Raw genomic sequence first — 14,033 nt, forward strand, 5'->3', positions numbered from 1 at the left:
TTATTTGCTTAATTGTTAAATATGTTAACATTTTCTCTCATATATTTATTTAATTTCTTTCATTTTTCTTTTCAATTGTTTGCGGCTCATCGAAGTTTTCTTTCTTCGTCTATTTCGTGTTTGCATTTACTACAAAGGAAAGTGAAATCAGTTGAATATATATATATAGAATAATTATATAATTTATGGAGCAATACATAATAGAATAAACATACATACATATATAATAATAATAATAATAATTATTATGGAATATACATTGATAATACAAACTAAAAAAAAACGTAAAACGTTCGCGCTACAGTAAATGGCCAAAGAGTGTGTTCTTTAATCCTTTATTTATAATTTATTTTGTTGTAATCGGAAATGTTTATGTTTCTAGTGACAAATTCATTCAGCTTTTGAGACACTGTGCATACATATATATAAGATAGCGTAAAGTGAATAAATATATAATTAAGACAAAAAAAATCATATGTAATAATAATCATGTCGGTAATGATTATGTATGTATATATATGTATATACATATATGATATACATACATAGATAATCATAATCATAATTGTGTAAATTGTAAATATCACAAGCAGACGTCACTTGCATCGTATATGTACTTGTATGTATATGTACTCATGTATATATATACATGAGTGTGTTTGTGAGTGGTGTAGGTGTGTGTATGTGTGTGCGGCTGTGTGTATGATTGCAATGATTTCTATTACTTAAATTAACTGAATTGTTGCTTTAAGAAAACAATATGTATTTGCTTTATGTTAGACGCGACACACACATACACACACACACATAGTTGCTTAACTTTTGCCTCGATTAAACAAAAAAAAAAGAGTTCTTAGTTTGAACATATTTTCAGTTGATTCAATAATTTTTTTGTTTTTGTTTTTATATATATATATATATAAACAGCTCTTACGTGTAACTAACATTTTTGTTTACTTCTCTACTAGAAAAATTCAAAGTGAGTACATAATCAACATGTTTTGTTTTGTTATTTACTACATACAAATGATGTATCAGACCAAATGTATATATATACATTCGTACATATATATTATATTTGATTGTATTTTCTATATAAAGTTCTATGCATTTCGATTTTGCGTTTTTTGTTTTTTTTTTTATTTATTTTCAATTTTTTTTTTTTTTTTTTTTTTGCTATATTTAAAATTGACTTTTTACATTGTTTTAGCAGCTCTGTGTGTATATTTTTTTGTGTTCATCTACTGCAAATGCATGAATGAATAATAAAAAAATTATATATATATATATATATATATATATATATATATGTGTGTGTGTGTATGTGGGTGTGTTCTGAGTGTGTATACATGTGTATGTTTTGCTTTTATATATTTATAATAACTTTTGTAGAATTTTTATACCCTGAACCCATTGAAAATGGGAAATCAGGGTATAATGGTTTTGTTGAAATGTATGTAACAGGCAGAAGGAGGCGTGGCAGACCCCACAAAGTATATATATTCTTGATCAGGGTGACGAGCTGAGTTGATTTGGCCCTGTCCGTCTGTCTGTCTGTCCGTCTGTCCGTCTGTCCGTCTGTCCGTCTGTCCGTCTGTCCGTCTGTCCGTATGTTTGAACGCGTCGATTTCCGAAGATATAAGAGCTAGAGACTTCAAATTTTTTGTAAAATGTTCGTAATTACAGCGCGGATATCGAGTTTATCATTAAAATTCGATAACTCATCCCGATCTTTTTTTATCGATAAAAAACCTTATCGAAAACCAGTTATAAAATTATATCTTCTACACCTTTATTGCTAGAGTCTCCAAATTTTTTATATATGCTTATATGCAATTTATACAATTTCGGTTTTTGTTAAAATTTACCCCCCACCTCTAAATTCACCCCCTTACCCTCACTTTTGTAAAAAGCGTATTTCAAATACTAGAGACTTGTGCTTTGGCAATTACATGCATATTCATGTTATAATCATAATCTGAAAGTTTCATGAAGATCGTACGTCCACAAAAGAAGTTATCAAACAATTAAGTTCTCAAAGTAAGCGCACACTGCAGCCCGTGCGTGTTTATGCGTGGGTGCTTGTGTGTGTATGTGTTTGTGTATGTGTGTGTGTTTCTTGTGTAAGCTGAAAGACGCGAAAAATTATTGAAATAGCTAGCACTCCAAGGGTTCAGGGGATCTCGTAGTCGAGCAGTCTCGACTAGAGCTTTCTTACTTGTTTCTTATATATTTGAATAAAGTTTTCAATGAGAATCTATAAATTTGATTTGCTTAACATTTGTTTAATTGGTGCTTTGCTGTGTGTGGTTATGTGGGTGTGGGTGTGTGTATGTTTCTATATAAATTTGTTTGTTTGTATGTAATGTTTAACATTCTTCTGCTTTCTCTTTCTCTTTCTATTTCTATCTCTAACTCTATGTGCTAAAGTGCTGTTAATAAACTTGAAACATTTTGTTGCCGCTGTTAACATTTGTTTTCGTTTTTCGTTTTTATTTTTGTGTTTTTGTTCTTGTTGTTGTTGTTGATGGTGGTATTAAACCCATTGCATAATTTACAAATATCATCATATATAGCTAATATATATTTTATACAATATACATAAGATATATAGCACTTAAAACATAATATGGTTCTATTCCTCTCTGTATCGATTACTGTGACTGTCTGTGTCTGTGGCTATGGGCATCTCATGTATATATCATTTTGGACTAAGTTAATTGGCCTTCTCTATTCTTAATTTCACTTTTTTGCTTAAGCTAACGAAATAATAGTGGATACACAACGAGAAAGGGAACGGAAAGAGAAACGGAAACGGAAACAGGCACACAGTCACAACACAATCGAATAATCTGCCATACATAATATACAAAATTGTGATTGAAATACAATAGACTGCGAAGGTGTATGTGCGTGTGTATGTGTATACGTGTGAGTGTGACTAAGATTGCATTGAGCCGCTCGCTGTGATGTTGCTGGGATGGTTAGGTTGCAATATATATGTATATTTGTATATATATATATATATATCTATATAGATCTGATCAATGCGTCTGATGAGCCCGTAAGAAATCCTTCTAATCGCCGCTGTCCTCCCATTTGCGCTCCTCCATAATCCGATCAAAGCAGTCCGCGAGAAATGCGTGCTACAAAAACGTATAACAGTTAGCATAGATTGAGTATTATATTTATATATATTTACATATGGCGTATAGACTTTGACCCAACGTGGTGGCTTATCTGGACGATTGTACTGAAAGCAAAACGACATGGATTCCTCGTCGCTCTCGGAGCTAGTGATGCTATCCCATGTTAGCTCCACCATTTGCGCCTCCAAAGAGCCATCCTCGCGGCACGCGTGCAGGCGAAAACTTTTCATTCCTGCAAATACATTACAAAATTAGTTGAATGTTTCAAATATTACTAGTTGTTATTTAAATGGAATGAGTGTGAGCTATTATATTTAAACTAAATTTAAATTTAACTAGTTCAGATATTACAATTTCGAATCATTACGTCACTTCTCATTGAAATAGACCGTCTCTGATTTCGATTGGAATTTTCATTGAATGGGTTTATTATTCTTTTTGTTCTCTTTTAACTGCATTTCCTTGAACCACTTAAAGACGAAGCTTGACTATACTATGGAAAGCATCGCATAAGTATAGTATAAATTGTGAATCGTTGAGTCACTTGCGAACTGAAATTTGAATCTAAAAACTTCTCACGAATGCAGATCCACTTCAATTGCATGCGAACCAGTTCTGATTGTTGGAGATCTTTTCTTATGAACATGAATATACGAATAGTATGGACTATTCTACCATTGATCGGGGACTACATAATCTTATATGTTAGCTCAACTGAACTGTGAATAAAGCTCTTCTAATATTTATCTACGAGTACAATATTTATTATTGATTATATAGCTAAACTATAAATTAGCTAAACTCTTCTAGAATTCACCCAAAATGCCTATTGGTCCATTAGTGGACTTTGGGACTCACCCACGGCGGGCACGACGTGGCCCTCCTTGCGACTATCACAGGAGCAGTGAGGAAAGACAACATCACCATAGCCGGGCAGTGTGCGGGCCAAGGCGAGGTAGTCGTTGGCCTTTTTGGCATCCTGCAATGCTTTCAGCTCGTAGAGACGCCCCTCGGCACGTATATTGCCCCGATTCACCTCATCGACGGCCTGGTAGAAGATGAAGCGCGCCGCCTGCTCGCCATCGGGCAGGGTCAGCTCCTTGCTCACGGAGAAGAGCCAGCGACGCACGCAGAGGCATGTGGAGGATGCGGTGCTGTAGTTCTGCACATAGAGCTGATGCGGTATCTCGTGTGGCTGCAGCTTCCGCTCGAAATTGTATTCAACTATCTCGAACAGATAGAAATATTGTTGCGTATAGGCTGTAAGGTTGGCGCGCTGCACCAATATCTCCCACACCACCTGGGCATTGGATGACTTCTTAACCGATACGCTGGTCACCTCATGGTCGGGCAGCATCACTTTGATGTCCACCGGGGATGCAGATATATCATCCTCCGTATCGGTCAGGAAATCCTGCACTGCATCGCTCTCGGCTATCACGCGCACCGCGCACACCTTCTCCAAATACTGCTCGAGGCCCCGTCGACGCGTGTCCAGCTGCTGTTCGCTCAGCTGGAAGAGCCATTTGCCCGGCAGCTTCGGAAAGTTGAAGCCGCTGAACTCCTTGCGCAGCGCCGAGTGCAGGTTGGCAAACTCGCGATAGCGACGCGAGCACAGCTGCCTGCCGGCCATGTGGATATTGAAGACAATGTAGCGCTCCCCATTCCGATTCACAATGCTGTAGTCGGGTATGCTGGACAGAGATAGACAGATGATTAGACTGGCGTCGGGATCACTCTGGAGAGCAGACCGCAGCAACTACTCACCTGATGGGCAAGGAGCGCTTGTCCGAGTAGTCTATGTAGGAATAGCCAGTTTGATCCTCCTGCGGCTCCAGTCGGTCAGCCTCCTGCTGCGTAACCGATATGACCGTTAGGGTCAGGCAATCGCCGCCCGATTTGATGAGATCCACCACCTGTTTGTGTGTGGCGCCCTCCACGCTGACGCCATTGCTGCAATATACAGAGAGAGATAGAGAGTTTGTGAATAACTTTTGGATATTCCGTGGCTCCAATACCGCCTGCAGCGCTGCTCCATCGCGCTGAGCTGCGCATAGTGAATGCAATGAAAGGGCAACATTCTAAAGGATTCTCTGTGGCTTGTCCGCTCGTCAAGTGCACGCGTTTCTCAGGCGGCTGCTGCTCGACAGAGTCTGATTAATTAAAAGCAAAAACAAAGACTGAGCCACTGCTCTGAGGTGGACTGATGGAAGCTCTGATTCGCTCGCTTGGAGCACCTTCTGGCACTTGGCGCACTGATAAGACGCCGCTGTCAACAGACTTGCCATTCGGGTCAAGTTGAGTTTGTTTACGATAAACTCGAGCACATTCAATGGAGCTCCACTCTACGGCGCTACGGCTCTACGGCTCTCAATCGAAAACAAACAATTTATTGGGGCACGTCGACTATGCATGGATAAATCCTAGCGAGTTAATCAATTTGAAAACATATATATGCATATGTATATAGGAATTGAATTCTTGATGTAAAATTGCATAGAAAGCAATATTCCAGGGTTAAGGATATTACGAAAGGCGAAAGCAATAGAAACAGAATCCGAATGTGAAACAGAACTAGACTCAGAGGAGGGTTTCAGAAAGAGAAAGAGCAAAATTTAAATAAATTAAATCAGAGCGATATATACCGAAAAATATATATTGTGAGAGAGAAAGAAAGAGAGAGAGAGAAAAAAAAGCCACAAAAAAGAAACGAGAGATCTATAGAATAAATATACATAGATAACGAAATAGAAAGAGATACAGCATGTAAACAGACACAGAGAGAAAGAGCGAAAGTTAAGAAGAAAGAGAGGGAGACAGAGATAGACTCTGCAATAATGAGTGTGAAAGGGCAAAAGTATGGAATAGTAACTAATAGAAAGTAAAATAGAATAAGAAGGAGACTGAACAAGAAGAGGAAAGCAAAACAGAGAAAGAAAGGTAGATATTGAGAGAGACGAGGAATGGGCCCTTTGAGAGCAGGAGGAGAAGATATATAGAGAGGTAAAGAAGCCCAATAGGAAAGCACTAAGATAGTGAAAGGTAGAGAAATAGGAAGAGGGAAAGAGTGAAATAATAAAAATAATAAAGAGTAATAATAGCGAACATTTGCCGGGGCAACAGAGAATCGCAAGCGTCATTAATTCAATTTTCACGAAATAAACTCAATTTACATATATGTATGTGTGTAGCTAATAACAATTCCCATTTGTATGCTTGGGCAGCTCTATTAAATATTTGTTTATTATTCCAATTGACTTTACATTGCATTCAACGATTGTCCAATGAGTCTTACAAGTGCTTAATTACATTCGCTGCCAAACGCCAAATGGAATGACGATATACATATTTACGAATGAGTTAATTCAATTAGCACAAGCCAAACGCATGCAACATGAATGGTTTCAACAATTAAAAAAAAAAAAAGCAAAAATATTTCAGATAAAAATATTTGAAAAACTGAAAATTGATTAAAAAACTGATTCATTTGGCAGTGATTCAGCCTGCGAACTATGGAGCGAACTCTGCCTATCTCTGCTGCAGTCTGGCAACGCCAACGGCTGAGCCTGTGACGTCACAAGTGCCCACGAAACAAGCGCCGGCCAATTTGTCATTGTTAACGAAGCAAAAGTAGAGAAATCAAACAAGTTACAGTTGCACGTGCACTCGAGTGAGCGTGAACGACTGCAAGATACCCTGTTGCGTTAATATGTATGTACATTTGCAGATAACCCATATACCTCGCATTTGCATATTCAATGGGTGTGCCGCAAACTAAATAGGCAAATGCATTGAAATAGAGTAATTCAATTTATTAACACTTGCATGCAATGGCATTACATTAGATTAAATTGTATAATATATATAAAGATTTATACATATGATATACATGTATATGTATGTACATTTGTACACCAATTTTGTATGGCTTAGGCTGCAGCTTGCTTTTAGATTCGATCAAGTTTTTGCTTTTAGCCAATTCGATTGGCAGTTGCATTCGCCGCGCTGTCGCTTGTTGTTGGCTTCCTTTTGGCCACCTTTGGACACGACCAGGCGACACTTCTTAGACATTGTTGTTGTTGTGTGTGCATTCTGCGTGTGTGTGTGTGTGCGTCTTTCCGGTTTGACTTTTGCCACTGCAGCACAAATAAATAAATCGCAGATATCATTGCTTTTCGTGCCGCCGCTGACGCACAGGGACAACAATGTTAATAACAACAGAAATAACAGCAATGCGACATGACTCACATTGAAGCATACCTATCATACACACACAAACACACACACAGATACATATATACATGCAGACATACGCCTGCTGTATGCCAAACTTACTAGATACTCTGTAATTCTCATAACAACCAAGTGCTGTCTTAAAGCAGCTCTCGAGCAACTGTCAAAGATCTGTTGAAGACACGACCACTTAGATACTCATTAAATTTGATCAGAGCTCTTGTTGAGAGTCGCTGTTAAGTTGACAAGCAGTCCAAGCGAAACTCCACTCTTTTCAGCAATTGCCAAGTACTGTTCCTAGTGGCATAATGCTCAATATGCAACTGTCAGATACCCTGTAATTTAATTTCAAGTCAGCAAGCAGTTAAACTCAGCTCTGGCTCTAAAGAGTTCTTCTCTCTGCTCGACTAGTCAGATACTCTGCAATTCAGTTTTAATCCATGACAATTAGAGCTCAGCTTAGGTCAATAAAAACTTTTGCTATACTCAGTTTCTTCTTCGAAATGAATCTTAAAATGATATTGAAGCTTACGTTAAGCTAATTACTGCTAAGAAAGATTCGAGTTAGTTAATGAATTATAGCATTTATTATAATACTATAATATTTAATTTCAATTTACAATTTAATGGCTGTTAGATTTTAGCCCACTTTACCTTTGGCAATGCCATATGCCATTATAAAAGTGGCTATTATATTTGACAGCTAATTAGTTGGTCTATGGCTAGTTATGTCACGTAAGCCACATAGCCATAGGCAACTATAGCCTTCCTTATGAACAAAGTTGGCATAGCTCAAGTGAAAGATCAAAGTCTGCAGGAGATCAGCAGAGATTGAGATTGGCGGAGAGACGTGACACTAAACGAAACCAGTTTCGGCAGCTAACAACTAGAATACATTTATTTGACAGAGCCACGTGAACATGTTCAAACAATTACGCAACTTTTGCAAATTGTAGATGGCGCTGCAATGCTAAACATGCATGCAAATATAAGAGCTCTCTTTGCAAACAGAATTTTCATTAAGAGAACAAACTTTTTACAGCTAAAATTTTAAGGGATTTGAAGATGGATTCGGGTTAGCCAATAATAAAAGAAGATGAATTATATAGATTTTTGTATACCCTGTAAATCGCTTCAATGTCTTGAGCGAGAAACCTATGAGGATAAAAGGCAAATGAAACTTATATATTTATTATTTCTATCCCTATCTATAATTCCATCCTATTTCTATCTTTATTTCTATCTCTATCTTTATCTCCATCACTATCTCTATCTCCATCTTTACCTCAGTTTGTACTGTAATTATATATGTTTCTCATATAAAACGTTTTGACGTTATCCATAATTATGATAATATTAATCATTTTGGTACAAATAAAAGGCTCATACAGGGTATCTCACAGGCAATCAGTTGCTCTTTGTATAGTATAAATTGTCTTATAGCTTCTTTATAGTACTTGAAATTCTATTGTACTTCCTATACTTTTTCACTTTTCTCCTCTTTTGCTCGTATTTCGCTCACAATTTGCACGAAAAGCTGTGCTTGATATCCTTCTAGCACTTTCTTCCAAATATCCCTTGACAAAAAGAAACAACTTTTGAACTGTTGAAAGTTATTTGAGCGTTTATGTAATTAAAAATCAAAGTTGAAAGTGTGCGAGGGGGGGGGGGGGAGAAAGAATTAAAGAAATGTAGAGAGGAAGTAAAAGTATATTTATACAATATTCATTCCTGTTGAAGTTTTGTACGCACACAAAATACTTTTCTCGTAACACATTCAATAACCAATTTTATGCATATCTACCCGATTTAGTTTAGATGATGGAATATATACACCTCTCTTTATTTACACAATATTCATTTGTTTTGCAAATAAGAATATAAGAGAAATTAATGAAACAAAGAATAAACACAATTATTCGGTTGGCAAACAAAATTTTGTTTTTCAGAAATACCTAGGGTTAAGGATTACTATATTAAATTGTCTATTATCCAAGATTACGATTTACTAGTTAATCAATTGAGCCAACACAGCAACACAAGCAAATTAAATAAACAGAGCATAAAATTAACGTCAATCAAATTGATGTACTTCAACAACGTCCCGAGCAAATCTAACGCTCAATTGGCGGTGGTAAACAACATTTATAGTGGATTAGATACACATACTTTGTATATAAATAAAGGGGTTTTGTATATATAGGTTGAGTCTAAGTTCCTTAAATTGCAAGCCGAAACATGAAATTTGTATGTGAAAATAAATAATATTGAAGTTTTTAAAGAATATTCATATATAATAATATAAATATAAAGAATATTCATATATAATAATATAAATACTTGAAAACTATTTCTATAATATGGTATGGTATGTAAATCAGATAAATATCTTTTAAATTAAGCTGAAAAGGCAATCTTGAAATATATTGTACAGTAGAACCCGGTCATGACGATGCTCAAGAGACGGTCGTTACAACCAGAGGTCGCTATAGCCATATACGTTTCCCCATATAAGTTTGTCTGGGGTCTATAGTTTTCGTCATAATAACGGGTTGAACATTATAAATGGAGTCGTTATAATCGGATTCTACTGTATATTATATATACATATGTATATAGACCAGATCTAACTTAGATATGTTACACCCATGTATCATATCTAGTCAAGTACTATTGAATGGAAATTATAAACCCTTGTCTTTTACATATATAAGGATACATAAGGGTATATTCTTTTCGTTTTTTAGCTAATCATCTGAATCTCAGAATTGTTTGTTATAGCGCTTCCACCTGTGTACAAATTATATATCCATATCTCACTCACTCTCCCTCTCTCTCTCTTTATGTCTCTTTCTCTCTGAACATGTTTTTTCTTTCTTTCCGGAAATATTGCTATTTTGGCTGCCTTTTTCGAAGCATTTACCTAAATCTAAATCCAAATGTGAGTCCAAGCCCCGGAAACCACAAAACTCATCAGCTTAGTCCAAGGGCTGACGGGCCCAACCTCCAAGCACTTTCACCTACTTCTGCCAAAACCAATCCAGTGACGCAAATCTATTGATTATTCTTGGGGCATATGCCACCCGAGCAAACAACAACAACAACAACAATTTGAGCATGGGAATAACAACAGAACATGGAACACATAACCACAAAAACACAAAATTTGTGGTAGCATTAAATAAATTCAAACAAAAAACGAAAAAAGCCACTTAGTCGACGTGTGAATACCCTTACTCGTATGTTTTAAATAGAAAGAGAAGAATATATACAAAATACATATTTGAATAGAATCATATAGATTCAAAAATTTATATGGCGTTTGGATAAACAGGGATTTATTATTATATATTATTAATATTATATAATTTCAATTATCCATATATGATCGTAACGTTACAAATTTGGGTTTTCTAACTCTTAAACTGTAGAGTATACAATTTTACTCGATTTACAACGTAGATATATCCGCCATACCTTTTTGGCCTTGGATTTCCAACGCGAGAATACATTCCATTTTTGCTTGGAAAAATCAAGTTATTCACGCCTAAATTAATACCTTTAAATACATTAAGCTCTTAAGTTCATTAAGCTCTAGCAATTGTTTGTAAATTACTTGAGAGTCAGCTAGGAAGAGAGATAGAACGCATGTGCGCAAAAGAGAAAGAGCTAAATAAATTAAGCTGTCTTAAGCAGTCAGAAGCCCTGAACATACAACAAAGTAGATAAACGTTGTACTATTTATGGTTTTGAGGCTGCGTTATAATGCGATTCGAAATATCGAAGTGAGAGTGACCGACTAAGAACATACCCTAACCTAACTATTTTTTTATGCAACAACAATAGAGAGTTTAACATTATATTACTTGAAATCAAGTGAATTTATATCGAATATCAAAAACATTTCTGGTCAAGTCAACATAGACCATAAATGACAATACCGAAACTTTTATATACAAATATATAGAGTCTCCAGCTTATATGATCTCTAAATTAAATAAATCGCTATATCTTATTCCCTTATCGATATCTATCACTAAGGGAATAAGTAATACCCAGCTATAAAGGCTGTCATTTATTTATATATCAATCTTGGAGACTCTAGATATTGCAGTTGCCAAAATTATAGGGCAATGGTACAGATATGCAGATGGGATAGTTTCCTATATCGTATATGGAATTGTTGATTATATTGGAATATTGATTATATTATATTATGGATATAAGAAACTATCCCGAATCCGGAATAGTTGATGCGATATATGAGACTTGTTAATCAAGATAAGACTGCTGTTTTTATATATAATGATAGATATAGCCTTATATGACATGCTAAGAATTGTGCCTGGCTTCAAAAATTTCAAATAGTTTCGAAATTTCACGAATATTATATCAATTTCGATCCATTTCTCCACGTTCTGCTGCTGATATTGGACTTATTCAATATACCCAATGCTCCTGCAAGCGTTTGGGCAGAAATATACCTTCGCCTGTAGCACGGAAAACAGCTAGCTAAAGTTCAACCCTAAGCTTATTGAATTTATGTATGTATGTTTTTTTTTATTTTCATGTTTACCGTTCTTTATTTGGTTGTTGTTGGTGAGTGGGTCGAATGGGTGGATGAATGGCATTGTTGCCGTAAATGTTTCAACGAGCCACACGTCGAGCAACAAGAAATGAAAATAGTTCATAATCCCCATTGATTGCCATGCCCCGACCGTGCGCCATTCCAAATTGCAAGTGCAACAGAAGCAGAAACCCAAAAAGCTTAGCAAAATATCTTAAGTGTAACAAGCACACATCCACACACACACACATTCATATACTCGCACACACTTTCGATTCATGGCAAATGCAACTCAGTAATAAATATTCCTTTTTCCTGAAACAGTTTCATGATCTAGATCCAATGAATAGTTGCTATACTAAATTATTGATATCTAATATCTAGAGCTTATAACACCCGACTTCCATTAGGCGATTACTGTTTGCTCTTTGCGGCTTGTGTTTGACTATTTTAGATATATTTATGATTATATCTATATAGAGTATATATGGCATAGTAGACTAACATTTGACAGTTGCCTTTGATGCCAACAGCATTTAAAAATTATAGAAAGGAAATATATTCTATGATATTTCCTGGAATATTGATAAAAATAAGTTCCTACATATATGATATACTACAGTATATCATATAGGAACTTATTTAATTCATAGGCTTGCAATTATAGGCATACAGAGAGAAGATTTAAACCAGATTTAGAAGACGATAAAATAGAAACTGTGTTATATAGAAACCGGGGTTTACGTCAATGTCTAAATAGAGAAAACGAATTCAATTCGAGCAAATGAAGTCTATGTAGGGGATACTGGAGTCTAGGAAAGACATCGCAATGCTTTATTATGGACAATTGACAATATCAGTGCGATCGGAGAGATAAAATATATATATATTTATTTATATAGAATATATATTAAATCAAACAATGGAACAATGAAAAGACTAAGGGCATTTTGGACAAAGCACTTGATGATAGACATCGAGCTAATCTAATCTGGAATTGTGGCTAAGCCCAAATCGTTTAGGATTTCTTTGTTGGACAGTCGAAAAGTGGCAACAGTGGCGAGAAGATGCGAAGCTCAAGGTGCTTGTTATGGATTCTGACTGTGATGCAGTTGCTCCTGGCTGCCGTTGGCCTGGAATGCTACGCCTGCGACTCGGCCGAGGATGCGGAGTGCGCAACACGGCCGGGCCAGCAGCTGGAGGTGGAGGAGTGCAGCCAGCCGAACGATGAGTGTGTGACCTCCATTACGGCGGGCCTGACGCGTCGCGGCTGCCTGCGTCGCCTCTATCCGAATGGCTACTGCGCCGAGCCCTGCGATCGCTGCACTACGAGCCTCTGCAACCGGCACGTCTTTCCGGTGGATCGGCTGCGCTGCTACCAGTGCAGCGGGGCCACCTGCATCGATGTGAGTACGCGGCCCGAGCTGCTGCTGCCCTGCCCGGTCTACAACGAGAAGGATCGCTGCTACACCAACATCTTGCACCTGAGCAACACGCAGCGCGGCTGCGAGCACACCAATCTGCCCCCGGACTGCCCCCATGTCTGCCTCAAGTGCAACTACAACGGCTGCAATGCGGAGCTAACGGTCAGCGAGAGCCACTGCCTGCAGTGCACGTCGAATCGCGTGGCGAGCAATCCGGACTGCCAGCGCGAGCAGCAGCCCGAGCAGCCGGGCCAGTGTGCGCTGTCCAATGCCACTGTGACGCAGTGCGTCAACAAGGTGATGTATGGCCATCGGGAGCGCTGCTTCACGCACCACAATAACCAAACGGAGGTGCTGCAGCGCGGCTGCTCCACCACCATGGGCTTCTTCCCCACCGGCCAGCTGCAGGAATGCTATGGCGACAATTGCAACGCCCAATGCCAGGACATTGCCTGCGCCACCTGCAACTCCACCAGCGATCCCAATTGCCGCAGCGGTCATGCTCTGAAGAGCCAACAGTGCGCTCCGGGCATAACGGCCTGTTACTCGTGCGAGCAAGGTTAGGGTGAGTCTGGCGCTGCGTGAATGTGAACTAGTTCCAATTTTGAGCCAGGCTTGGGTGAGTCAGGCGCTGCGTTAATATGAGCCAGTTCCAATTAA

At 37.6% G+C, this 14,033-nt stretch overlaps 2 protein-coding genes across 5 annotated transcripts in view; one reads left to right on the plus strand and one right to left on the minus strand.

Moving 5' to 3' along the window:
- Snx27 (sorting nexin 27) overlaps positions 1-14,033 on the minus strand; it is an 18,960-nt gene continuing 4,927 nt past the window's right edge. Inside the window, exons 1-5 of one of the 2 annotated variants that reach the window (XM_018014779.2) lie at positions 5,168-5,321; positions 4,917-5,102; positions 4,008-4,843; positions 3,203-3,381; positions 1-3,146 (exon numbers count right to left, since the gene is read on the minus strand). In XM_018014779.2, the coding sequence (XP_017870268.1) occupies positions 3,078-3,146; positions 3,203-3,381; positions 4,008-4,843; positions 4,917-5,102; positions 5,168-5,229 (1,332 nt within the window). In that variant the 5' untranslated portion in view covers positions 5,230-5,321 and the 3' untranslated portion in view covers positions 1-3,077. Of the gene's footprint in view, positions 3,147-3,202; positions 3,382-4,007; positions 4,844-4,916; positions 5,103-5,167; positions 5,322-14,033 lie in introns of those variants that run through there. The other variant, XM_018014778.2, reaches the window with a different exon arrangement.
- LOC108618678 (uncharacterized) overlaps positions 12,451-14,033 on the plus strand; it is an 11,966-nt gene continuing 10,383 nt past the window's right edge. The window contains exon 1 of one of the 3 annotated variants that reach the window (XM_089475167.1): positions 12,451-13,938. In XM_089475167.1, coding sequence (XP_089331293.1) covers positions 13,017-13,937 — 921 coding nt within the window. In that variant the 5' untranslated portion in view covers positions 12,451-13,016 and the 3' untranslated portion in view covers position 13,938. Of the gene's footprint in view, positions 13,993-14,033 lie in introns of all 3 variants that reach the window. The other 2 variants (XR_016271205.1, XM_018014780.2) reach the window with 2 other exon arrangements.

The sequence above is a fragment of the Drosophila arizonae genome, chromosome X, assembly GCF_054131065.1.
Source record: "Drosophila arizonae isolate 15081-1271.41 chromosome X, UAZ_ARI_1.0, whole genome shotgun sequence".
Classification (NCBI taxonomy): Eukaryota; Metazoa; Arthropoda; class Insecta; order Diptera; family Drosophilidae; genus Drosophila; species Drosophila arizonae.